Genomic DNA, 26,246 nt, shown 5'->3' with positions numbered 1-26,246 from the left:
TCATTCATTTCCATGGCTCTATTTGAGGTCCATTAAGGATATGTGTTCTCTGAGTCATCGTGATGGGTGTTGTAGTAGGAATGGACATTTCCCTTCCGATCCCAAATGATGGCAGGCAAGGAAGAAGGCCTAATACGAAGCAAGGCTCCTTAAATCTCACCTTCTGATCCAGCTGGAATGAATTTCAGTGCCAGGTTGAGTTTGCCACGGTTGGGGACAGTATCTGGTGTAGCAGGGGTCTGAAAAAGCGGGAAAGAGAGTTTCAGCCAACCAGGAATGTGGGCATGAGTTCCAAGATCCTTTCCCACTATATGATTCTATGAGGCACGGCTCCAAATGGTTGTAGGTTTGAACGCAAATTGCACACTTCTCTATTGGTGGCCTCTAAGTAGCCTTATATAGGCTAGGCCCACAATATTGCATTGCGACAGGGTAATTTTATTCCACCAGGCATTCACTAAAAATGTTGGAATTGCATTCCCAGAATCCCTACCCAGCATGGGAATTCTGGGAGCTGCACTCTTAGTATATCTGTGCAGGGTGACAGTTTGGGGGAAGGCTGCTGTGGAATATTATGGGAAATTCAACAGGGACTCTAGGGGAAGCCCTAATGCAGTGTTCTCAACCTCAGCAACTTCAAGATGTGTGGACTTCAACTCCCAGAATTCCCCAGCCAGTCATGGGGATAGGCTGGAAAAGTAGAATTCTGGGAGCTGTCCAGGGAAGCCTGGTGCTGATGCAAGCCCAGAGCGGTAGAGCAATCTCCCTCTGACACACAACATCCACAAAGGAGAATCCTGCACTGCCAACTTAGCGCTTCAGATTCAAAATACGAATATCACTCTCTCCCAGCAGCTGGCCGGCAGAATACTACATACTCATAACGCACAATAGTTACTAAAGGGAGAAGCAATACAACTGCACAGGCATATTAATGCATTCTTATGATGGAAAGGAGAGGGAAATATGCTGAAGAAAAAGCACCAGTGTCCACTATGAGAAGCGTCATATATATATCATTTTAACGGATAAACTAAAACAATTCTTCAACAACCAGAATTCCTGGAGGATGCACCAGCTGAGAGTAAGAGTCAGCATGATGTAGCGGTGAAGGTGCTAGACCAGGAACAGGGGGCCTCGGGTTCCACTCCTTCCTTCCCTGGGCACAGAAGCCAGCTGGGTGACTTTGGGCCAGTCCCTCCCTCCCAGTCCTAATCAACATCAGGCTCTGCAAAATACTGTCTGGAGAACCACCTCCCTCGACACATCTTGCATTAACAGCTTTCCTGCAAAAACTAGGTGAGTGCAGTGCGAAAAGAAAGGGAGTCTGCAACTGTGCAGATAAACACTAAGGAAAATAACATTAGTGAAGAACGGAAGGCAAAAACTGAGAGCTTCATTCCACGCCATTCCCGTCCTCAGAGGGAGAGGCTGTAGCTCAGCAGGAAAGCATTGGCTTTGCATGCCGGGTGACCCGATCACACCTAGGGTTCTCCAGTTAAAAGGACTGCATTAGTGGCGGTGGGATAGACTTCCTGCCTATATACTGGGCAGTTATAGGGCTGATCTGGTATATAAGCCAGTTCTCTATGTTTTTTACCCTAGAAAATGCCTTGTATGCACATTATGCTACTACTGTATAGTGCCCTATGTTGTCAGTTAGCAAATGAGGCAATATGCCTTGGTGGGCCACATCTGGTCCTGGAAGGCCCCATGAAATCAAATTCCTAAAAGCAATGGGGGGAAAAGAAATTCTGTGGATCTTGTGCTGTGTTAAAGTTAACAGGCAGAATTCCCGCTGTGTGGCACCCGCAACTACACAGAATAATTTCCTTCTGTTGAAAGATGCAATGGTGAGGTTTAACTGCAGATTCCTCCCTCTTCTTCTCTGGTCTCTCCACAAGCAGATTGTGAAATATCCAGAAGCAGCTTTACATAGTGGGAAAAGATTACAACAGCCACAGGGGTGTGTGCTTGCTGCAATGTTGTTGTTGTAAACCGCCCAGAGTCCCTCGACGGGAGGAGATGGGCGGGGACAAATTAGATAAATAAATAGATAAATAAATATTTCTCCAGGATCAATTGCAACGTATGCCCTTCTCAGGATTGATCAGACAAGACACCGGTACCATTTTCTTAATTCCTAGCACATCAAGGACAGAAGATAGAAAGTTCCTCCATGAGACTGACTCATTCAGTCACATAACTATGCAAGCAGCATTCAGCTAATGCAGACAAAGAGCTTCATTTCTCTCTCTCTCTCCTCCTACCCTTGCTTTATGTCCTCATTGCTATACCATTTTAAGGTCAACTCTCTTCTTGCCTGCATCAGAATTGCTTCTCCTAATATGAAAGCATGCCTATCCTAAGCTATAGCTGGGTACCTAGTCATTATTACACTCCCCAAAGAGTTAATCAAGGGCTTCAGCTAAAAATTAGCACCTTCTGTTGGCTAGACAACCTTGATCTTTTCACTGTCTTCAGATCCTCTTCTCCTGCTGGGCATCCGCGCCAGGTAGACAGGTCCCATGCCATGTCATTCTCCTCCTGATTTCTATGTCAATGCCTTTTCAGAGATCTTGAATTGTCCTGGAAATTGGCCCTGTTCAGCAGCTCAAGACTGCCGAATTCCATCTTTGCTAGTCATTTTAGTTTCTCCTCCCTCTCTGAATTCAACTTCAACATTATTAACTTATTAGCTTCTTAGACCTTTTCAACTTCCCTTCCCCATGAGAGATTCTCGGTGTGAAAAACCTCCCTCCCAGTTCTTTCTCAGCTTCAGATTATCACCACAAGTATAGTTTGTCTGTCTGGGAGAACATGGAACAAGATGGCAAACAGTGTTCACCGCCTCTGTTTTGGCACACTCATGAAGATAATATTCCTTTAGGCTATGGAACCACACAGTCACCTGGGTTATAAAAGTCAGCTGTACTAAACCAAGGACATCTCCACAAACACACAAGGGTTTTTTCTTGGTCAGTCCAAGTACCAAGGCAGTAGTCTATTTGCCTCAGTGTGCATTATTTGCATTTGCTTATTCTGAACTGCATTGGCCATTTTATGCCAAATCTAGCAATTTGAAAGTACCTTTTGGAGCCCTCTTCCTTTTGATTTTCACCACCATTAGCCATCTTGGCCATCTCACTGGTTACCCTAAACCCTAAAAAGAGCATCTGCCAGCCAAAAGATTTTTGGGGAGGCTCCACCATTTATACCCCTCCTACTGTGAGAACCAACATTTGCCCTTGCTCCCTCTTCTCTTTTTAACTAACTACCAATCCATAAGAGGATTTTGCAATCTTTCCCTGTATTTCAGTAGGATGGCAGCACACACCTAACACTGTCTATTTAACCCCCTCAAAGAGTAAGATTGCAAAATATGGCAATGGTTGGATTCTACGATAAGACATTGAGGCTGGGAGTTTTCACCACACATAACTTGCACTCTGCATTGAACCAGACTCTCCTTAACAATTTGCAGTGGCTCTACAACTCAGCAGACTTTTCCACTTCACTTTTGACTATACACCTACAGAAAATTAATTCCTGCCTCAGCACTGCATGGCCTTCAACGGAAGCAGAGAACATGGTACTATCATCTCTACTACTTCCTGTGGTTACCAGCTGATCTTAATTGGAGATCAAATTTCAAGTGGCTTCCAATCTTCCTCTCAGCAGTTATACATACAATTCTAATCAAACCTCTCTCTCTAAGATTACATCATAAATCCCTTCTTTCTATGACCTATTCTTTCTAATCATCAAAACCATAAGTCACAAAATCATTTTTTTTACACAAAAAGTCCATAAGGGGTTTCCAGTCACTGATGAATGTCACCAATGACCTTTCTCTAATCAAAGAAGTCAGTTTGGCCATCTCAGCAAGTTCTGTCAATTTCACTAGCCATTCCTCCATGGTGGGTAATGCCGAATTTTTCCATCTTTGTGCATATAATAATCTTCCGCAGTAATCATATATTTAAATAATTTTCCATGACTCTTTTCTAACTGTGTATCTGTCCATCCTAAAAGGAAACATTCTGGCTTCAATTGAATATTAATCTTTAAAATCCTCAGTATCAATGTGTGAATTTGAATCCATTTTTTTTTAGCTTTTTTACATGTCCACCAAGCATGATAAAATGTCCCTTCACATTGTTCACATTTCACCTTTAGACATGGAATAGATACAAACCCAGGTTGTGCCCAAAAACACCTTTATGGATCTCACTCAAGAAGCATATCATAGAAGAGAAACAGCAGACAAAGAAAAATGGTTGACGTACCAGGAACTATTGGAAAACCATCAAGGGAATTTAAAGTTATCAAGAGAGCAGTTAATAGCAGAAGGATATTGCTGTCAATGATTTTCACATTTACAGTTATCAGAAAGATTCAAAATGGACAAAAAGACTTATGGTTTGAACTACATTTCCAATATACATTTGGAATGCCTTTATACATTCTAGATCATTTCTGTGGTGTTTCATGTTTTCTGTTCTTTTCTTTTTCTTATCTCCTTTTTTCTTTGTCTCTTCCTTTTTCACATTTCAAATTTACTATATTTTTTTCTTTGAATGTATCTCTTATTATATATGTAAAATCTTTCAATAAAAACTATTTTTTTTAAAAAAAGGAGTGGTGCCTGAGTCACTTTATTTCTCTCCTCATCCCTTTTTCCTTTCATGTTAAGCCTTGTTTAGATTTAGACCTGAGGACAGGAACATGGTTGGTTTTTATTATAAGCTGCTCTGGGAACTTTTCAGATTCAGCAGTGGGACCTAAGTCCCATAAACAAACAAACAAATCTGGCTGAAACCAGGGTTTTGGCTTAGCTGGCAAAAGTGGGTCCAAGCACTGAGGCTTACTCAGTTAACCATGGTTAAAAAAGCAGGGCCTAAGCAATGTGTGGAGCTGGTCAGAAGGAGGGAAGAAAATACTTGGGGGCAGTGATATTTCCAGAGTTTGCAAAATGAAGCATTTACTTGTCATCAAGATAGCAGGCCTGTGCCTGACCTATATGACTTTCAGACCTCTGGTAGAAACTCAAAGAATTCATCTGCTCCCCATACAAAATCAGTTAGCTTTGTAGAGCACAATTAAAACATGGAGGAGCAAACTAGCATCTGGTTTTCTATGTGGAGGAACTTCTGAACATGCAAATGCCCACTTTATGCAGAATCAGGTCTCTAATACAGCTAGTCCCATCACCCACATACAAAAGTTTCTTTTCTGTTGTTACGCAGGGTGAGATGCTGCGGGTGCTTCAGGAAGCTAAGACCAGTACACACAAGTTTTCCATAATTTGGTACAAACCAGGGTCACTTACCTTGGGCTGCAGGTTGAACCACTTTGGACCTGAGTTGTTCCAGTCCCAGGTATTCAAGGCAATCTCCACTTCTCCCATGAAAAGATTTCGGCCCAAGGTGTCATGATGCCAAACAGACAGGTTCAGGATCCGGCCTGGGAGTTCAGCCTTCTCAATCTTATACTGCAGATCAAGATTGGTGTTAGAAGAGGAGAAAAGGGAAAGAGAAAGTAGGAACTACTTTAGGGGACACCCCAACAGTCCAACCCACAGTCACGTAGAGTCGCTGTTCAGCAACATCTGAAAGACAATGTCTTCCCATTCCTGATTCACGTACCAGAAAACGGTGAGCATCTTCCCCTTAGGTGTCTCCTCCCCAAGCTCAATATATTTCCACTTCCATCATGTCGGGCAGGAGGGGGCAACCTCTAAAAGGTCAGGACTACATCTTAGCCTCCCAATTAGCTGGAGGGCTACAAGGAGCCACCTATTCACATTATAGGTAGTCCTCATTTGATAGCCACAATTGGGACCGGAATTTCGGTTGCTAAGTAATGCGGTCATTAAGCGAATCCAACCCGATTTTATGACCATTTTTGCAGCCGTTGTTAAGCAAATCATACAGTTCCCCATTGATTTTGCTTGCCGGAAGCCAGTTGGAAAGGTCGAAAATGGTGATCATATGACCATGGGATACTGTGGCGGTCGTAAGTGTGAGGACTGGTCGTAAGTCGGGTTTTTTAGCACCACCATAAGTCCAAACTGTAGTTAAATGAATGGTTGTTAAGTGAAGACTACCTGTACTAGAAAAGATGAGACTGAACCTTTTAAACTTCTTTTTCCTTTGTTCTGAGTGGGCAATTAAAGGTGGGAATGGGAACAGGTTGCTCCCAGAAGCTCTCATTTTCACCTTTATTGCGGAATGAGATTGCTGAATATTGGAGGCAATATAGGAGGACTGCAAACTAGGACTTGGGAGATAAATGCACCCTGTAGGCAGCTCATCCCTACCATAGGAATTCTGTTCCAGGTCTCTATGCCACCTTCCTCTGCACCTGCTTCATTCTGTCTCCTTCCATTTAATGTACAATGCTTTAGACTAGTTGGGTATAAAAGTTAACCATTCCTAAGGGAAACTTTCTAATGTTCCCTGGAATGAATGAATGAATGAATGAATGAATATATATACACACACACACACCACTGGTATTATTTATGATTTTATCGAATTTTAAATTGTTTTTATTGTGAACCGCCCAAGGTCCCCTGTGTGGAGGAGATGGGCCGTCATAAAAATATGATAAATAAATAAAATAAATAAATGTTCTGTTCTCCTTTCAGAACCACACTGAGCAGGAAGGATTCGATAGTTTTCCAGAAGTAAATTGTCTGAAACAATTCTGAGTAAACTAAGTTCTATGGTGTTCCAGAGATGGCTTACTTCTGAAAAACTGCCCAATTACTATTCCAGGGAATGGCTGGATTAGCAATTCCAGGAGAAAGAAGGAATGTCTTGAGAATGCTGGTAGGCTTTATCTTTTGCCCAGTTTTGCTTTTGATTACTAGGAGCTAACATCAGAAGCTGCTGCTTCTCCCTCACCTTAAGGGTCTCATTGAAGACAGGATCTAGACTTCTCTTCTTGACAACAGTTTTTCTTTTGCTGTGACTGGATCTGTCAGGAAGTAGGTAGGCTTTGACATACCTGGGTGGATGAGAAAGACATTACAAAGTCAGTGTCACTATGAGAGTGATGCCCTAATCTGGCACTGGAATGAGGTTTTACATCATCTGAGGCATTTCTGTAATGTACACCATTCCTGTCACAAAGGATGTACAAACAAATTCTTATTACGGCCTTTGGCCAAACACAAATGGTGTAAATTTACCGAAAAGCAATCAATTTACAGGATTTGTATAAGTCGACATCGTTTGCATAAGTATATAATTATGTAAATTTATATTACATGGTTATGCAAATGATGTCCATTTATGCAAATAACAACCCCTGCAGTTTCCCACCAGTGCAAAAGCCAAAAGAATATTCAGATTTAATTCATTGTTGTGGGAAAGTCCAAATCCAGATTTCCTCCGGCAAAACACAATCCGCTAAAGGGAGGCCCATTAAATCAAAGTTTGACTGTGGTATCATCAGGTCCCTTGAAAGCCTCTGAACAGCTTCTGTTCTCCCTAAATTGTGGTACACACACCCAGGTGCCCTTCAGACAGTCCAAGGATGTGGGAACTGATGGTCTGCCTCTAAGGACCAGCCCCTTCCCCAAACGTACGGATCGGACCGCTCTTTTTTAGCTTCAGCAAGGTCTCGGCACTGAATGATCTGGACATGCAGTTCCTTCTTCAAGGAGTCATAGCGCAAGGAGAACTGGATGCAGCCACGGACATCTATGCTCCCAACGTCATTGTCACTGAACATGCTCATAATGCTGCCACTCATCTGCAGTGAGATAAGGACAGTCAAGGATCAAGGGAGGAAGGGACAGAATCCCAACACAGGGCAAGGACAATGTTTTTGCTCCTCAAGGCTGTGAAATCTTTCAAGTCAAATCTGAAAGAAAACAAAAGCCAACAGCTGTTCAATAGCCATACTACAACCAGCCCAATCCAAGCAGTTGCTTTACTGCAGTCGTTTCCCTCGCCATCAGGGAAAGGGAGGGGAGGGAAGGTCCAAATAAGCTGGGGGACCCAGAGAGGTTTTGCTGCATCGAAGCCATTCCCTCCACTTACAGGCAGACATGCCATGAGCAGGGGCTGGAAGGAGTGCAAACAAAAGCGGTGAGGGACTTGGAGCTAAATCCTAAGAAGAATAGTTTTTAAAAACTGGATACCTTTAGCCTAACGTAGAGAAGGCTAAGGGGCGATGTGATAGCAGTCTTCTAATACCTGAAGGGCTGCCACAAGGAAGAGGGTGTGGATTTATCTATAGTGCCTGAGGGTGGGACAAGAACCAACAGCTGGAAGATTTGCATGCAGAGATCCAAACTTGAAATAAGGAGGAATTTCCTGACCTGAGAGCTATTAAGCACTGGAATGACCTGCCTCCCAGAGTTATGAGCGCTCCATCACTGGAGCTTTTCAAACAAAGGTTGGATGGGCATTTGTCTGGGATGGCCTGAAGATACCTGTCCTGGGCAGTGGTTGGACAAGAAGGCCTCCAACCTTCGTTCCAACCCTAGGATTCCAGGATTCAGAACTATCCAGGAAAGAATATCAAGGAAAGAGCATTTTCTGCTGAAGCAGCCTGCAAGTCCAGGACTGCATTCACCCCAAGGACCATTTCTGCAATTCTTGGAACCTGCCTTGACCATAACTGTTAAAAACTGATGACACCATTTCCTGCCATTTGGAGAAGAAAAACACAGAGAAACGGAAGCCCTAAACAAGGTTTAGCCCATTTTTTAAAACACCAAGAAACAACTTTTTACCCCAAAATATATGCACGGGTATCAAACCTAGTTTCATATTTGAAAAAAGTAATCTGGCATAGAAAGTAATTCAATGTGGAATCCAATTTTGGACTATAAACTTATGAACAGGTTTGTATTGTAGCCAAAGTTGGGTGTTTTCCTAAGATTAGTATTTAAGATTACAATTTTGATCTCTTTATGATCTTTTAAATTCACCAAATTCCTTAGATTAGGCAGAAATTATAATTGTTTATTTCAGATTATAACTCTTTAAATATTTTTTATTGCTTTTTAATTATTTCAGTTTATAACTTAGAATTGGTGCCATACTGGTTATAGCTGTGAACTGTTGCATAATAACCTGACTTTAATCGTGATCTATTTTAATATTGACTTAAAACTTGCAACTGACATAACATACTCTAATATGGGATATGCAGAAACACGCAGATTTCCATCAATGCCATTTGGAATTGCTTTTGGTGATTTTAAAATGCTTGTACATCTCCTTTCTATATCCTATTTGTCCTTTCTGTTTTTCTCTTGTTTTTCCTCTGACTGTACCTCTAAACCTAATACGAATATAATAATAATTTATTAAGCTTGTATGCTGCCCAACTCTCAGCAATTCTGGGCAGCTCACAACCATTAAACAAAGGAAGTACAACATAATCAATAAAACATTGAAAAGATAAAAGATAAAAATAAAGGGAAAAGAATCGGGAGGAAAAAAATCAGACAACCCCAGCCGCATGCTTTGCACCCCCACCCTGAATAACGCAGCTTTTAGCTTCCCAGAAAATGTTACACCCTAATGCCAGCCACAAAATCACATACCATCGATGAACCCAGACTGGAGGTGGAGGAGCTTGTATTCAGCCCTTTATTCTGGGGGCGCACTAGATTCTCCTTTGAAGGTGATGAAGCCAAAGCTGACCCTTGTCCATTTTCCAAGCCCTTGTTAATCTAAGGTTTCAAAATAATCAGGGGGAGAAAAGAGGAAGAATTGTTCTCATAACCAGCCTGCAAGATGGTACTCTCTGAATCTTAAAATCAGTCACTGTGAAATTCCAGCTGCAGGAGGATACAAACAAAGAGCAGACCCTACTTCAAAGCTTCAGTACGTCCTTCTGTATGTGAGCCCCCAGGTGAGGGTTACACGGAAGAACTTCGGTGTTACGGATCCCCATTGTCAGGCCCAGCCCAAGAACGACAAAGGATCGATCCAGCCAAACTTTGTTATTTGCTCACACCGTATAGACAGGATCTTGCCAGACTAAAGCTACCCTACCTAACCTCAGGGGAAATAACCTGGGAAGGCTCTATGGCAGGGCTATCCTGGACCTCTTAGTCTTCCCACGTTCCAGCTCCGGACTATGTTTTCTCTTATCTCGCTCCCCTCCTTGGAATGTGCTCCCTCCTTCCTGAGAACCAGCAGCATTACCACATCATCTCCCCCTTCAGAGACAGATTCCATCACACCCATTCAGGGAGTGCAGACTCAACAGATAAAATTTTAGTTTGGACTTCACTTCCAAATAAAGGATAAAGTCCGTTATCTCAGGCATAGTCTGGACAATTAAAGTAATTTATGCCATTTGTGCAGATTCAGATCATTTGTATAATTACATAATAATGCACATGGCATATATTTTCATAATTAATGTATATTGAGTCAATTAGGTGTTTATGTGAATGGGGTAAATCTGTAAATTCCATCAATTGCGCAGTTTTGGATTTAACGGACCCCTCTGACCCCATTTGGCCTGTAAGATCGAGCTTTTACTGCAGAAACATCAGTGCCCCAACTAAAAATTGGATCCTCCTGGTGGTGGAAAAGGTCAAAACTGAACGCAACCACCTTAAAGACCGAACAACCTCACCTTGAGGATGCAGTTCACTCCCATTGCAATGTCATTTCCCCAGATATAACCCCCTGAAGCAACTCTGTTTTGGTCCTGACATGGATTCTGATCCCCTCTTTCTGGTTTGAGGTTTAGGATCTACCAATCTAGCTGTGGGTGCTGCCAAATGGCACATAGATTGGCCAAGTACAAAAAAGAGTGGAACACACACCCATAAGCTTTTCAGCTAGAAAACCAGGACCATTTAGAGCAGTGTTTCTCAACCTTGGTGACTTCAAGATGTGTGGACTTTAACTCCCAGAATTCCCTGGCCAGCAAGGTTGGAAAGATGTCATCATTTTCAATTCTGTTGGGGTTCTTTAGAAAGCCATTGAAATCTATTCCAGTAAGCCTAGGAGCAGCTCAGCGATGAGGGGAACTCTTTTGTAATGGGTTCAGATGCTGTCGCACCTCAAGATGCCTTGCTTTCTGTTTTACCTGTAAAATTTATATTATTTTGGAAGCTGCTAAAAGCTTTGGCTGGATAAGAGGGGCATATAAATTGCAGCCAATAAAATAGATAAATCCTGAAGAACCAGGCCTTCAGTGATGCACAATCACCCAGTTTGTCTGGAATAAAGCAAGAATTTCAACTAAATGTCTCCTTTCCCAAGACGACCCATGTTTTCCCCTTTCAGCTGGCATTTATTCAGGCCCTCATTTGGAGTGTAATCAAGGGGCCATCTCCACCTTCGTACCTGTACCGTGTCCTTGAGGGCTGGGACTGGTCCAGGCTGCTGTTCTTGTTCTGCTTCCCCTGTCTCGGAACTCAGGCTGCTAAATGAGTCGCTTCTCTCTGCAGTGGCCAGCGGGGTTAATGGATAGGGACAACATGAGTCATGGTCTTGGAAACCCAACCATTCTGTGCAAAATTTAATGCTGCCGTCAAGTCGTAACATACAGCACAAATGAGAACTGCCACGAAATGACACAGCACAGGACGTTCCTGTTCAGAACACCAGCCAGCCAGTTCCATATCATTCGCAGACACCCACCCAGACACCCACTCAGAGGCCATGAGCATGCTCATTCCTCATTAGGTGGCTTTGGATCCCTCCCCCCAATCTTAGAAAATTGTTTTCTTAAAGCAATTTTGTACTATGACGAACCTTGGAATTCCCCCAAGTCTGCTTTTGGGTAAGTGATAGGCATCAGAGGATGAACCTGCTATTAATATAGAAGACCGTGGAATATTAAGGCTCATGGTGTTTTATATTAATTATCTAGTAACTCCATCAACAGTCCAGTTGAATAGCTTAAACATATCCATTCAGTAGAGGTAACTTTTGGGAGTGGGGGTGAAATTAAAAAAATGGTGGTCTTGAATGAATGAAGATGAGCCACATTGCCATGACTTCATCAAAGTGAGATTCAAATTTGATAAATAAATTAAATAAATAAATTCAAACCAAGTTCTTCCTGATTTTTGGCTCAGGGTTTTAGTACACTTAATGCCATGGGGGAAAAAGTCCAGGCACTTGAGAATCCAAAGTTCCTGGCTTGTGTTAGAGTGTTTTAAAGGCACTCATGACTAAAGTCCAGAAATCACTGGATAGTATCTTCCAAACTCTCCAAAGTACCAGTGGAGCAGGATTTTCAATGTTCTTGTTTGTCCCATTTGAAGGACCAACAGAAGCAATATTGAATAACATTGAATAACGTGAATAAACATGCACATGCAGCTAAAATGGTTTTCACAGTCTGTCTGCAAGACAGCATTCTCCATGCTTGAAGTAGAATTTAGCAATACCCTTGTTTATCTTTCCAAAGAAATGCCAGTGACAGGTGAGCACAATGGGTTCCTCTGAGCTCACCAATTACTGCAAAAGATGGCACCACCCTCAGAGCAAATACGAGACCCACATCCCATCCAATCGCAAATGCACATCTCCTGAACCAGGAAGGACATGCCAAAGTAGAAACTGAGCCTTTGCATCCGATGTGGCCAAAAAGCCTATATGAGGAAGCCAGGAAGCCACAGCCTTGAAGGAAATCCCTAACCACTGCAGAGAATATACATGCCACTTGCAGAAATATGCTCCCTTGGCCTCAAATTCAACATAAAACTAAAATGTAGGCACAGCGAGGTAGCACCTTCAAGACTAACCAAATTATTATGGGATGCGGGTCTCATATTTGGGAAGCAGCAGCTCACTTCTTCAGGTGGACAGAGTGATTTGCTCTTACAAAGAGCAGAAGAGGGGTGGGTGGGGAGGAACCAGGTGGGGAGCTAATGGGTTTGCGCACAGTGGAGACGGAGAGGAAGGAGTTGAGTTATCACTTCTTGTACACGGTTGGCTTTATGCTTTGGAAACAAATAAACAGCTGGTGGGGGAGAGGCAGTCCCAGGACCACCACAAGTGAGGCAGGAGGGTTGAATTCTTCTTTGTGCTTTCTGGGATCTTAGCTATTCTTTCCTCTCCAACACTGGTCTTTGCACTGGGAAATAGCTTTCTTGAGTACTAATGGGAATTCTCTCCATAGAAATAAGAACCCTGGATGGGAGCAGGAGTGAATTTTCATCAGAATGATGGCTATGGGGAAATGGATTATGCTGCCTCTCTCTGATCCTTGCAGCCCCAACCCTCCCTCTGGTTCAGGGGGATTTTTGTGGTTACTTACATGAAAAAGAAATAACCACACACTAACGCAATGGAATACATTTCCCACCATGTCTGCTTTGTAGCTGCCCCTTGTTTCACATCCTGGCACAGAGGCACATTTCTTAGGTGTTTTTACCTAGAGCATTTTCAACTGTCAACTTTGGGGAGCAGACTGCATCCTCAGATGTCAAACTGGCCTCCTAAAAAAGAGAGAGGGAGGGAGGGAGAGAGGGAGGGAGGGAGGGAGACAACCTGCTGCAGTCACTGGATGCAGGTGATCTGAGCACAAACTGTGTCTTCGGATCCTTATCACCATCTGCAAACTGCACCAGCGACTGTAACTGCACCCAGAGCTACACAGCCCAAGCCATTTGTCAAAGCAGCCTGGAGTTAACAGCAGCAAAATACTCTGGAGCCACAAGTCTCCAGGGATATTTGCAGATTTCTAACATTAAAATCTTCTACTTTGGATTTTTCTAATGTTATTTGCACAAATGCCATCCTGCAGTTTGGGAAGGTTCTTGCTCTCAAAATGAAGAATCAAGATTTTTTAAGGGGGCTATTTTAACACCAAAGGGCAAATTTGGCAGGCAGTGGCCTTCCAGATGTTGCCAAACTGCAGCTCCCAGCATCCTTCATTACGGGATGGCTTGGTGGGAACTGGAAGTTCAGAAGCATCGAGAGGTTGCCCACTTTGGTTTCTGGAGTCAAATCAATGTTCCTGTATTTTAGGAGTGATATTCAGCTATACACTTCCTGATCCCAGTGCGATATTGGCAGGGATAGCACTAGAAATGAGCATATTGGGCACCCTCACCCTACTGTTCCACCTCCTTGGCATCACTGCCATCTGCAACTGGCATAAATGTTGATAATCACCATCCACTCTGGATGATGGATTCCCTGGCCACAATAAATCACTTACCAGGGTTTCTGTCAGCTGGGATGACTGAGGCACGGGGGTCTCAGGGAGCAGCCTATGAGAAAACGGAGATGTGATTATAATTATAATTTCATAGCAAGCTCTCTGGTTCAGTTCCCAGGAGGCATCTGATTGGGTCCCATCCAGACTGCCTTCCAGAAGCTGCTCATAAGACAGCTCATTCCAGAGGGCATTTGGGCCTCAATTCCAACATGGTTTAGTAATAGCTTTGTCTGGTTAATTTAATTTTATTCTATATTTTCATTAGTCTGTGGACCTTTTATTTGTATATTTTTTGTTTGTTGTATAATGTTTCTTATGCATCTTATCTGTAAACCACCAAAAGTCCTCAGGGATTTGGCAGTCTATAAACAACAACAACACTAAATTTGATCAGGATTTAAACATATTCTAAAAGGAAAGATTGGAAGAAGTGCATTTGTTTTCTGGAAAAGATTAGGGAGTATGGATGTTAACAGCATTCTTCAAATACCTGAAAGGAAAACAACTTATCTTCTACTGTCCCAGGTAAGGATAAATTTCAACTGAAGTGTTGATGGTAAAAGCAGTTGAGGGTGAAGTAGAGGCCAATTGGAGTGGAGATCACATGGCTCTGCACATGATGCTGAACTATACTTCTCAGCTCCCCTCATTACTGACCATGCCAGTGGGAGCTCCTGAGAGCTGTAGTTCAGCATCATTTGGAGGACACAGGATCCCCTCTCCAATATACGGGATTCAGAGGCTTTCCTCTCAGTAGAGGTCTTCACGAAGAGGTTGGACTACTACTGTGTGTCCGGGAATGTTCTACCTCTGGATTTCCCCAAAAACTCTGGATTACAAATGGGAGAAAGCAGAGCCTCAGGCATTATGCAGATGATCAGCAAGATTTCTGATACCCAAAAGTTTAACAGTAGCAGAAATAATTCTATCTAGTTAAAGAAAGGAACAGATTTACTGGTGAAAGGATCTAGATCAAGCTCCAATTCTAGCAGTGTAACCAAATCCCTGAGTTGGTCATGCACTCAGAAGAAACCCCTTCTTCCAAAATTCTTCAAACCACATGTTCAGCCCAGGAGTTGACTGGATGCCTGGACTGACATTTCTTTTTGCTGAACCGAACTTGTTTACAAGAGCTGTTGCTGCCACATTTCCTAACTCTAGCTCATTGCTTGAGCTTCTGCTGCCAGACCCTGTTATGTCACCACCCTTAAAAAAATGCCTATAGCTCACTCAAATAATTCTTCCTCCTTGATAATTTAGGGACTGTTTTCTGCCCTAAGAATGAAGCTTTAGCTGTTTGGAACATTTTTGGAGAAGCTTGCATTTTCATAACAAAGACAAATCTTCCTTCCACCTGAATATGAAAGCTGCTTACACATCCATAGCCTCCATCGTCTTCCCATCCTCTGGCACATCCATAGCCTCCATCGTCTTCCCATCCTCTGGCACATCCATAGTCTCCAACATCTTCTCATCCTCTGGCACATCCATAGCCTCCATTCTCTTCTCATCCTGTGGCACAGGCTCCCTGATCACGTCTATATTCCCCAGGCTGCTTTGTTGCTTGAGTTCCTCTTCACCTTTGGTAGGGTGAAAGTAGTAACTCTTTTACTGCCCAGCATTATGCACCATCACAACGTCAACATTAACCTAGGGCACCTTGCTTTTCAGGAACAGTACTGTGTTAATCCAAAAGGATGAGAACCCTGAACTGAAGACAGTTCTCCCCACCACCTCAAAAAAAGGGGATCAGACAGAAAAAACAATTATCTACCCCCATCATGACATTCTGAGCAATCTGAGACAATCCTCCCTTTTAAAAGCTACATTACATGATTGTGAGAGCTATTAAGCAATGGAACAGCCTGCCACCTGAAGCTGAGGGTGCTCCATCACTGGAGGTTTTCAAAAATAGACTGGACGGAATGGCACCAGAATATCAGAATGGCGTGAGGATTCCTGTATTGGGCAGGGGTTTGGACTAGTCCAGGGTTCCTCAACCTTGGCAACTCTAAGCTGTGTGGACTTCAACTCCCAACTTTGCTGGCTGGGGAATTCTGGGAGTTGAAGTCCACACAGCTTAGAGTTGCCAAGGTTGAGGAACCCTGGACTAGAAGACTTCCAAGGTCCCTTCTAAGCCTATGATTCTATGATTATTTGAGGAGCGGTCTTCAGAATTTAGTGAGCTCCCAGAAGATTGATTCTCTTGTTTCTTTTTCCCTAATTTTGGAATCTCAGGAACAGAGAACAGTAAAGCCAAGTGCTGTAGCATATTCTTCTCTTACCTTTGGGCTTCTTCCTCCGGCGGATTGAAGCTCGGACAATGTCTGCCCCAAAGCGATTGCCCTGGTGCCGTTTGGAACAGGCATCATGAAACCATTCGCCGGACAAGATCTTCAGCCAGTTTGGGTCAGAGACAGACTTGCGCAGTTTGCTTGAGGTGGAAGAGAGAGGGAAAGAGAAAGAGACAAGTTGGGAAGCTTTCTTGTGCCTGAAGCTCCTCTTCCTCTTTGTTATCATCTCTTTCATTTCTTTGGAATCCAATTGTTTCGACCAGAAAGCTTTCAAGGCAGCTAACAAACGCAGATAGTTGAAAGTGAATCAAAACAATTAAAATTACTAATTCAAACCAACAAGGATCTGGGAAAAGGAGATTCTGATGCCTCTCTGGAAAGCTGAAACCATGGTAGCTAAAGGCAACCTTATGATTGCTTACCTGGAAGTAAGTCCAACTGAACTCAAGATGACGACTTTCTGAGTAGGCAGGCAGGCATAAGACTAGACAGTTATCCATATGCCAGGGAGGAAAAGTGTCTTTCAGACTCACATAAATCACAGCTGGCATGACCAAGGTTGAGAAGCTGAAAGTCTTCAGCCAACATAATTTAGGAGGGATATACATCCTCCCTCCTCAAATGCATACTAAGAGCAAACTCAATACGCTGTGCAGTGTTGCACAACCAAAACTGCATTACTGCTTTGTAAGGTGTTATCAGCCAGGAGGAGCCTCAGAGTTTGTTAAGGTATCCCTATAAATACGTGCATTCATGAGGTAACAAGAGAGGACAAGTGACATCAGGTGCCATGGTGCAAAATATGCCCTTTCTGGTGATGTCACTGCAATTTTAATTTGCACCTTTTGCATGAGGTCATTATGCCCCGAGCCTGCGGGTCTTTCAGAAAGCTCTTACGACTTGGCTGTTCACCCAGGCAGAAGGTTGAGAGGTTAGCTGAACTTGTGAGGTATTATTAGTCTACTGCTGATGGGAATATCTTCAATTGCCATTTTTCTGTCTTTTGTTTATATGTGCACGTGTATATGTATCTTTTTATTGTTATATTGGTGTTTCTATGTTCGCTGCCCAGAGTCACCTTGGTGAGATGGGTGGTCATATAACTTGAATCAAATCAAATAAAAAAATTATGTTGTTCATGACATCATAATGGTTTCTAACGGATGCCTATGCCTGTAAAAGCTTTTTTTTTTTAACGTATTGGGTAGGGACACCAAAGCAGCCCAAGTCTAAGCATCAATGGCTCTGGGTTACTTGCTAACCCTCAGGGTGGGGTATGGCAAGACAAAAATGAAAGGAAGACTAATGTAATGGACACCCTCCTGAGCTGCTCCATGAGTGCATGGGGTAGGAAGATATCCCACCCAGATGTTGTCCTGCCCACTCCAGAATGGCTCAGCCAATACAAAAGCCGTACCACGTCCCACATGTGGCCTGATGACCATGGATTGCCAGTCTCTGGATTTAATGCATGAAACCATGGAAAACATCTTGGAGAGAAAGCCCACTCAGAAAAAGAGACAATCCTAATCTGGCCGCTTTAAGGAAGCATCCAAAGTTATCAACATATCGGGACAACAACCACAGAGCAGGTTCTCACTTGATCCGTCCCTCCTCGGACATCCGGAGCTGCAAGTCTCTCTGCAAAACTTCCACAATTGCATTCTGCTCCTCCTCGGTCAGGAAGCTGAGGTCCAGCAGGGCCTCAATGCCAGTGTCTTGATCCATGGAAAATACTTGGTAAGAAGGTTTCAAATCAACAACATCCAGTTCTAATCCCACCAGTGTTTGCTAAACATTAGTGTCCTCCTGGCGATACATTCTCAGTGTGGAACTGGAAGGTCCAGTCAGCAGACAAACGTTATTGTTCTCCTTGTCGCCATAGGTACAGAAACAGTTCTGAAGAAGGAAGCACCCAGTTCTAACTGATGAGCCATGGCTGATGACTCTCCATTCAGGTTGCCTTTGGAGAAGGTGCAACCTAGTGAGGGAAAGATAGAGGAATGGTTTTTACTTCCAACAGAATCACAACAGCTAAGATGTGGGCCCATGACCCACTCAAATTGATGCACATCTAGAGAGCTTTTCGAAGGAAGGAAGGAAGGAAGGCAGGAAGGCAGGAAGGCAGGAAGGCAGGCAGGCAGGCAGGCAGGCAGGCAGGGAGGAAGGGAGGGAGGGAGGGAGGGAGGAAGGAAGGAAGGAAGGAAGGAAGGAAGGAAGGAAGGAAGGAAGGAAGGCAGGCAGGCAGGCAGGCAGGCAGGCAGGCAGGCAGGCAGGCAGGGAGGGAGGGAGGGAGGGAGGGAGGGAGGGAGGGAGGCAGGCAGGCAGGCAGGCAGGGAGGGAGGGAGGGAGGCAGGCAGGCAGGCAGGCAGGCAGGCAGGCAGGCAGGCAGGCAGGCAGGAAGGAAGGCAGGCAGGCAGGCAGGCAGGCAGGAAGGCAGGCAGGCAGGCAGGCAGGCAGGCAGGCAGGCAGGCAGGCAGGCAGGCAGGCAGGCAGGCAGGCAGGCAGGCAGGCAGGCAGGCAGGCAGGCTGACAAAAACATTAACTCTCATGGATCTTCCACCAAAGCCTTGGAAACTGTAGTTTGATAGTTTTCACATGATGCTTTTTAGTAATACAGCAATGGTGTAGAGTAGGTTTACCTGCCCTACCTGTACTCTTGCCACATGCAGCATTCCAGTATATGATGGAAGTAAAGGCTGCATGAGAAGAAATGAGATGCTTAGTAACTGGCTTGAGAACCAGATTGGTGTAGTGGTTAAGGATTTGAAAATTAATGCACCAAGGATGAAGACAGTTGTGTTTCACAGGGACAATGAACAAGTACAGGCGGGAGGGAGGGAGGGAGGGAGGGAGGGAGGGAGATAAATATGGTGAAAAACTAGAATAACTGTAGTTTGTATTCATTATAAAGTATTCATAATGAGATGAATACTTTAGTAAAAAGTTTACTAAAAATGGGGAAATGGATACAGAATTTTTGTGATGTGTAAATGTTGGCAGAAAGGTAGTAGTTAGACAGAGTTTCTCAACCTTAACAACTTTACGATGTGCGGACTTCAACTCCCAGAATTCCCCAGCTAGCATGCTGGCTGGGGAATTCTGGGAGATGAAGTCACACATCTTAAAGTTGCTAAGGTTGAGAAACACTGGATTAGCATGTGGTCTCTTGTAAGAAATGATGCTTATTGAAAGATGCAAAAATGGCTGTGTATAATAGTGTACTTCTGTCCATTTTGCTATATGAAAGTGAGAGTTGAATTTATCAAGAAAAACATAAATGCTGAATGCAATAGGAATATGATATTTAAGAAGTGCACATGATAAAACACAAAGGGAGAGGGTTAAAATAAATTGATGCTGAATAAATGTGGATTGAATCCAAAAATAAGTCTAGTTTCAAAGGACATTATTATTTATTATTTATTATAATATCATTTATATAGCTGCCTATCTCACAATTGCAACTCTGAATGGCGAACACAGAATTAGACAACAACAGAAACAACACAGGAAGTAATGATCACAACAGTACAATAACAACATAATGGCACCCAAGAACAATCTAACCCAATCCATACAACAATAATCATAGTAAGAACCATTATATTGATGGGCTCACCCAAGCTCTAGACCCCACACTTGAAGGAACAACCAGTTCTTCAAGGGTTTATGAAATGCCAGCGGGGTCAGCGGGGCCAAGCAAATATCAGGGGGTATGATGTTCCAAAGGGCAGGACCTGCAAAAGAGGCATGCTTCTTGGGTCCCACCAGGTGGCACTGTTTAATAGTTGGGACCTGGAGCATGCCCAACTTGCAAGTTCTAATGGGACAAGCAGAAACAATTGGAGAAAGTGGCATGGCCATATAGAGAATACATGGGGATCCAATTACAAAATCAATCTATGAAAGAAGAGTAAATGGGTCAAGAGGAAGGGGAAGACCAAGAAAGCCACAGATGGATGGAGCTGATAAGGTTCTCAGAAAGATGAAAAGTTTAAAGAACAAAAGGCAATGGATGAGGTGGTGGATGGCTATCTTGGAAGCAAGGATGATTTGTAAGGACAGAAAAGAATGGAAAGGTAGAGCAAATAGCATTGGTATAAGCTAGATTCAGCCTTCTTAGATTCCTCTTTCTTCCTCCCCATCCCATTCCCCACTCTAATAAAGGGAAAGATACCTTGGAGTGGAGCTCGACTCCATACCCTTTTCTTTCTTCCAGGATGTTTTGTTCAACATCCCAATTTAGCCTACAGCTCTGGCTTTTCCAGAGGGTTCCCCATCCAAGGACTACTGGAGGCCAAGCATGCTTAGCTTCCAAAATTGGTCAATGTCCCATGGAGATAACGCATCTCTCACTGGGAGAACTGGAGAAGCCAAAGTGAAGTGTCAGACTTCTTCCCAATGAGAAGCAGGAACCCAGCAATCTTCAGCTGCACTGAAGGTGGGCACTAGGAGACGTGCCAGCCACACCAGCAGCTTTGTGGGGCTACATATGGATGGACATATGCCCATTCTTCTATCAGCTGTAAAGGAAGGCTGCCTCGCCCTTCATATTTATTCTTCTTTTACAGCAAACGTTCAACATGCTGAGCCGACAATAAGCACAACAGAGAAGTAGTTTGGGGAAAGCTTTATTTGTTTTGGAACCCATAAGGTTGTATTTCTAGAAAAAGATTTTTATTGTAGTTCTGTCAATCTCAACATTTCCCTGAACACGTCAAGGTCTTACCCTTGTTTCTCCAGCACCCAGTTTTGCTCCTTGTCACACCATCTGAATTCATCCTTCAAAGGTAGGAACAATTGCGAATCGCTAATGCTTAGTTCCACCATAACATTTTTTATTTCAGTACAATAAATGGCTGCTTGGTCACACAATTGTATTTTGTTCATTTTTAATTCTCTGTTTGTGTTTTCGTCGTTATGGAACGTTGGGCTGATGTCTGTTGCACATCCCCTTTCAACAGAGTGATTATTCAAGAATAGAAGAGAAATAAGCTTGAATAACTTGGCAATCCCTTAAAAGGTTCTTTCATGCACACTTCAGAAGAATGAATGAAAGTTCTGAAAAACTCTTGTTTGTTTTGATGATCAGTGGACTTCCCACTCTACCTGCTAAAACACTTTGGCATGGAATTACAAAATTAAAGATTTGACACAGTTAGTGAAAAGGTAAAGATGCCTCTTAGAATCAAAAGATTAACAGAAATGCAAAAATATAAAATTACTTTTTTTTAAAGAAAGGAGCGTACAGCTTTTGCATTCCTGCTGTGTCGACTGCTCTCCTTGTCAACTGTTTTTGGGCAGGATCCCACAACCTACCGATTTCTTAGTGGACTTCCTGCAGGTGATGAAAGACTTTGAGCAACCAGTGCTTGTGTCACAATAATCCAGAGGGGGCCCTTTGCACAAACAAGATTAGCAGTTCCTTAGCCACCCAGACTGATATAAAAACTTCTGAATGCTACTCCAAGCATTCTGCCAACGGCCCAGTTCGTTTCAGCCATGCAGTGGGTCCGCCCTGATACGCAGGACAAGCCTCCCTTAGAATTTTGATCTTCCCCAGACTTTCCCCTAAAAAAAATAATCATCCACTTATTTATTTAAATGCATTATTATGCACGTGCACATATAATAGGCTGGTGCAGTGTGCTCAAGATTTTTTTATTCACATGTCTGTATGCTGAGTGTAGTTTTGTTCGTGCTGAGGTCTGTGGGAAGTTTTTGCTGCTTTAGATAACCTGGAGTGAGTCTCGCCAGTTCTTCTTCACAAGACTGCCATCTCTTGGCAGCTCCCCAATTTATTAATCTACAGTGCCTTCTAGCCCGAGAGAGTTGGGGTCGCACTCCCCCCCTCAAAAAAAGGTGGGGCCAGGATAAAAACTTATTTTTACTTCATCTCATTTGAATTAAAATGGATATAATAATATACTAGAACCAGTTTGGGCTAGTGGTTAAGGCATCAGGCTAGAAAGCAGGAGACAGAGAGTTCCGGTCTCGCCTGAGGCACAAAGCCAGCTGGGTGACCCTGAGCCAGTCACCCTCTCTCAGCCCTGGGAAGGAGGCAATGGCAAGCCACTTCTGAAAACCCTTGCCAAGGAAACTGCGGGGACTTGTCCAGGTAGTCTCCAAAAATCAGACATGATTGAACAGTTTAAAAAAAAAACTAAATAGATGTAGTTATTTATAATGATTTGCCTGCTCATTTGTTAGAGATATAGCCCACGTTTCCTCAAGGCAACTTACAGGTAGTCCTTGCTTAACAACCATTCATTTAGTGATGATTCAGACTTAGGATGGTGCTAAAAACTACTTACGACCAGTCCTCACTCTTATGACCATCGCAACGTCCCTGCAGTCACATGATCACGATTTGGGCGCTTGGCAACTGGTTCACATTTATGACCACCACAGCATTCCATGGTCACATGATTTTCAGCTTCTGGCAAGCAAAATTAATGGGGAACCACATAATTCACTTAATGATTTGATTCGCTTAATGTCCACAGCGATTTGCTTAATGACTGCTGCAAAAAAGGTTGTAAAATCAGGTCAGATTTCCTTAATAACCGCTTCGCTTAGCAACCAAAGTTCTGGTCCCAATTGTGGTCATTAAGCAAGGACTGCCTGTATACGGGGACCTTTCTTCATTTTATCTCCACAATAGCAACCCCATGAGGGAGGCTGGGCTGAGGGAGAATGACTGGCCAAAAGTCCTCCATGAGTTTTCATGGCTAGTCCAACTCCTTCACCACTGCACCAGACTAGCTCTTCATATGGCTCTTCTCCTGTGACGTTGTTCATCATTATCCACTTCTGTCATATTAAAAATTGCAGTCAACCTTTGGAGGGAAGGGCTGCGCCAAGATTTTCAATGACCCTGTGCAACCCTGGAGACCTATGCTAAGCAGTCAGGTCTGTTCCTTGTAAAGCAGATATTTAGTAAAATAGCACCATGTCAGTGGCAAAAGGGTGTAATGAAGAAACTTCAAAGGTTTATATACTTTGTTTTTAACATTTAAAAAAAAAACAGAGGAATTGGGCCCATGGCCAAGTGGTTCAAACCTCCAGGAGGTATCCCAATCAGTTTTACACTAATGCGCGTTAGTGATCAAATACTGTTAATCAAGGTTGCCTCTAATACCACTGTATACCACAAGCAGCTGTCCAGCACCTAACCTTTCAAAAGGTCAGCGTTTAAATAAAAAAAAGGGAACCTTCAGCATTCCACCAACTCTGGTCCAGGCAAAGGCTGAGGCTCAAATAAATATCTTGGGTGCCCCAAGACCTATTTCTGCTGCAACAACTTAAGATAGCTACCCCTCTATCAGCAACAGGAAGGCTGTATTTTTCTTCACTGGAAAAAAGGCTTTGGTGAAGAATCATGTCACCCTTCCACACTCAAACCCAGGAAGACAGAAAGAAAAGAAAGAATCGGGGAGGGCTACACACACAAAAAAACCGGTTTGACAGCTCTCAGGAAGTCATGTGGTTTGCTCAAGTATATCTGTAGTAGCCTATGTCAGACTCAAGGTCTTGGCTCCCCTGGGGTGAAAACATTCCAGAAGGCAGGTAAATCTTGACCAGGCTGTTGATTCTTAACTCCCCAAAGTTGTGTTCACACAACACATGGCATCAGAAAGTAAGCAGGCATAATTTAATCTACTGTGTTATGAAATCTAATCCATGCAAACCAGGTTAATTGAGTAAAATCAGATATAATTATGGCTAAATACAGCATAGCCAAATTGTGGATGGACACCTGGCCAGAAACATCATTCTTCATTTGCTGCCTGGTCATTATGCATTATGAAAGTGTTCCAGGACATTCTTCCATGCAAAACACATGCTTACTTCCTAGGGGAAATTTTAATAGTGGTGCTTTTTTTTTTCAATAGTAAGCTGAATGTTTAGTCCAGTTGGATCCAATTAGAGACACACATCCAAACACGGTTTCCCTTAGCCTGCCTATCGTCCAGCAAATGAGATCCAATGAGATGTTGTTAAGGTTGTATTATAGATGGTATGCTGAACAACGGACACAATCCTTCCCAAGGTGCCTTCTCTTAATCTATGGTTTACAGAGGGGATGAAAATACACCAAACTCCACCAGCATTTTGTTGGGGAAGGTGCCTAATTTGAAAAGTGACTAGTCCTAGAAGAACTGCCAAAAAACTGTTTGGCACTGCAGTAAGGTGAATGGTGCATTCAGTTAGGACTTTCAAAGTTTGGGGTTCAAATCTGCACACAGTCATGATGCACACAGGATAAACTTAGTAGTCTAGCCTACCTCACATGACTGTTGCAAGGATAAAATGGGATGGGGTAAACCGGAGATGCCACTTTGAGCTTCTGGGTGAAAGGAGTGAATGAATGGACAGTGGACAGAAGACACAGGTAGGTAGGCAACCGAAAGGCTGAGCTTTGAATCTAAAAGCTCCTGCCTAAGTTGCTCCTCATCTCAGCATGAGGCCATGTATGGATGGTCTTGTCTGGGCACTGAAGCTAAGCAGGATCAGGTCAGGTTAGTACTAGCAGAATTGTAGGCTAGAGTGAAGAAGTGAAAAATCATCCTGGAAGAAGGCAAGAGCAAGCCACTTGGGTAGTATTGACAAGAAAATGGCATGGACGTGTCCTGAAGTCTTCAGGAGGTGAGCTCAACTTGAGGGAGACTTTCTTATAAACCTCACCTCCACCATGAACATAAGACATGCCTTTAGGAAGACTGGTGATAATGCTGATCTATGTTACAAGGTCATCAAGCTAAAGCTTCAAAGCTTCAATATCAGTTCATCACCCCTCCTTCTTTTTCCAATGTTCAGGCATTGAATCCCAACTTTCATGTATCCAACATGTTATCACCACCCAGGATCAGCAGGTTGGGAGGAATGCTGATGATTTGCAAAACTGACTAAAACAAAATAAAAGCTTTAGGGCAGTGTTTCTCAACCTCGGCAACTTTAAAATGTCTGGACTTCAACTCCCAGAATTCCCCAACACTGCTTTAGGGGGAAAAACCTTCAGGTGGACAGAACTTGGCCAACAGCTGAAGAGTACCAATTAGGCTCAGAGGCTCCAAAATGCAGCCTATAAGGAATAGAGCAGAAAAGAACGAAGGAAAGAGAACAGAATGAGTGGGACCTCAACAGTGCACCATAACATTTTGATTGCAGGGGCTGCTTTGTGTCAAGCTGAAGGAGTTCAGCTTTCCCTGCATAGGTAAATTCATTCTGCACTTTCCCTGCCTGTATGAAATGACACATTCTCACATAAATCCTGTCCCTGCCTTCTCTAGGTGGCAACATTTAAGCATGCATGCATGCATGCATGCATGCATAAATTATCTATCTATCTATCTATCTATCTATCTATCTATCTATCTATCTATCTATCTATCGATGATATACTGTAACCGGATAATTAAGGAATTCCCAGAATTATTTTGTTCTTGGATGCTTACCCTCAAACCATGTTTTAAAACTGCAATGACATTTCATTACTGAAACACATTTTTAGGCACTAAACCACCCTTTCTCAACTTTTTGACCCTGGAGGAACCCTTGAAATACTTTTCAGGCCGTGAGGAGCCCCTGCACATTCAGGCTCAAATAGAGGCCAGAAGTTATAAAATTATTATATCCGTTCCATGGGTAGGCCTGTAGGCATGAACCATGTTCTTAAACTAAACATAAGGGTGCCACAGAACCCTGGTTGGGAAACCCTGTGCTAAACTATAGGCTTATCCATGTTTGCTACCATTTTAAAGATGCAAAGGTGGCAGCTAG

General features: G+C 43.2%; 1 protein-coding gene across 4 annotated transcripts in view; it reads right to left on the bottom strand.

Annotated features, from left to right (window-relative positions):
- SYTL1 (synaptotagmin like 1) overlaps nt 1-26,246 on the bottom strand; it is a 40,758-nt gene that overhangs the window by 3,866 nt on the left and 10,646 nt on the right. Inside the window, exons 2-13 of one of the 4 annotated variants that reach the window (XM_063312399.1) lie at nt 20,083-20,200; nt 18,061-18,441; nt 16,452-16,600; nt 15,542-15,746; nt 14,167-14,218; nt 13,378-13,441; nt 11,337-11,434; nt 9,572-9,700; nt 7,598-7,764; nt 6,912-7,014; nt 5,333-5,494; nt 161-239 (exon numbers count right to left, since the gene is read on the bottom strand). In XM_063312399.1, coding sequence (XP_063168469.1) covers nt 161-239; nt 5,333-5,494; nt 6,912-7,014; nt 7,598-7,764; nt 9,572-9,700; nt 11,337-11,434; nt 13,378-13,441; nt 14,167-14,218; nt 15,542-15,746; nt 16,452-16,600; nt 18,061-18,188 — 1,336 coding nt within the window. In that variant the 5' untranslated portion in view covers nt 18,189-18,441; nt 20,083-20,200. Of the gene's footprint in view, nt 1-160; nt 240-5,332; nt 5,495-6,911; nt 7,015-7,597; nt 7,765-9,571; nt 9,701-11,336; nt 11,435-13,377; nt 13,442-14,166; nt 14,219-15,541; nt 15,747-16,451; nt 16,601-18,060; nt 18,442-20,082; nt 20,605-26,246 lie in introns of those variants that run through there. The other 3 variants (XM_063312403.1, XM_063312400.1, XM_063312402.1) reach the window with 3 other exon arrangements.

The sequence above is a fragment of the Candoia aspera genome, chromosome 10 (assembly GCF_035149785.1).
Source record: "Candoia aspera isolate rCanAsp1 chromosome 10, rCanAsp1.hap2, whole genome shotgun sequence".
Lineage (NCBI taxonomy): Eukaryota > Metazoa > Chordata > Lepidosauria > Squamata > Boidae > Candoia > Candoia aspera.
This window is presented reverse-complemented; position numbering and strand designations above follow the sequence as displayed.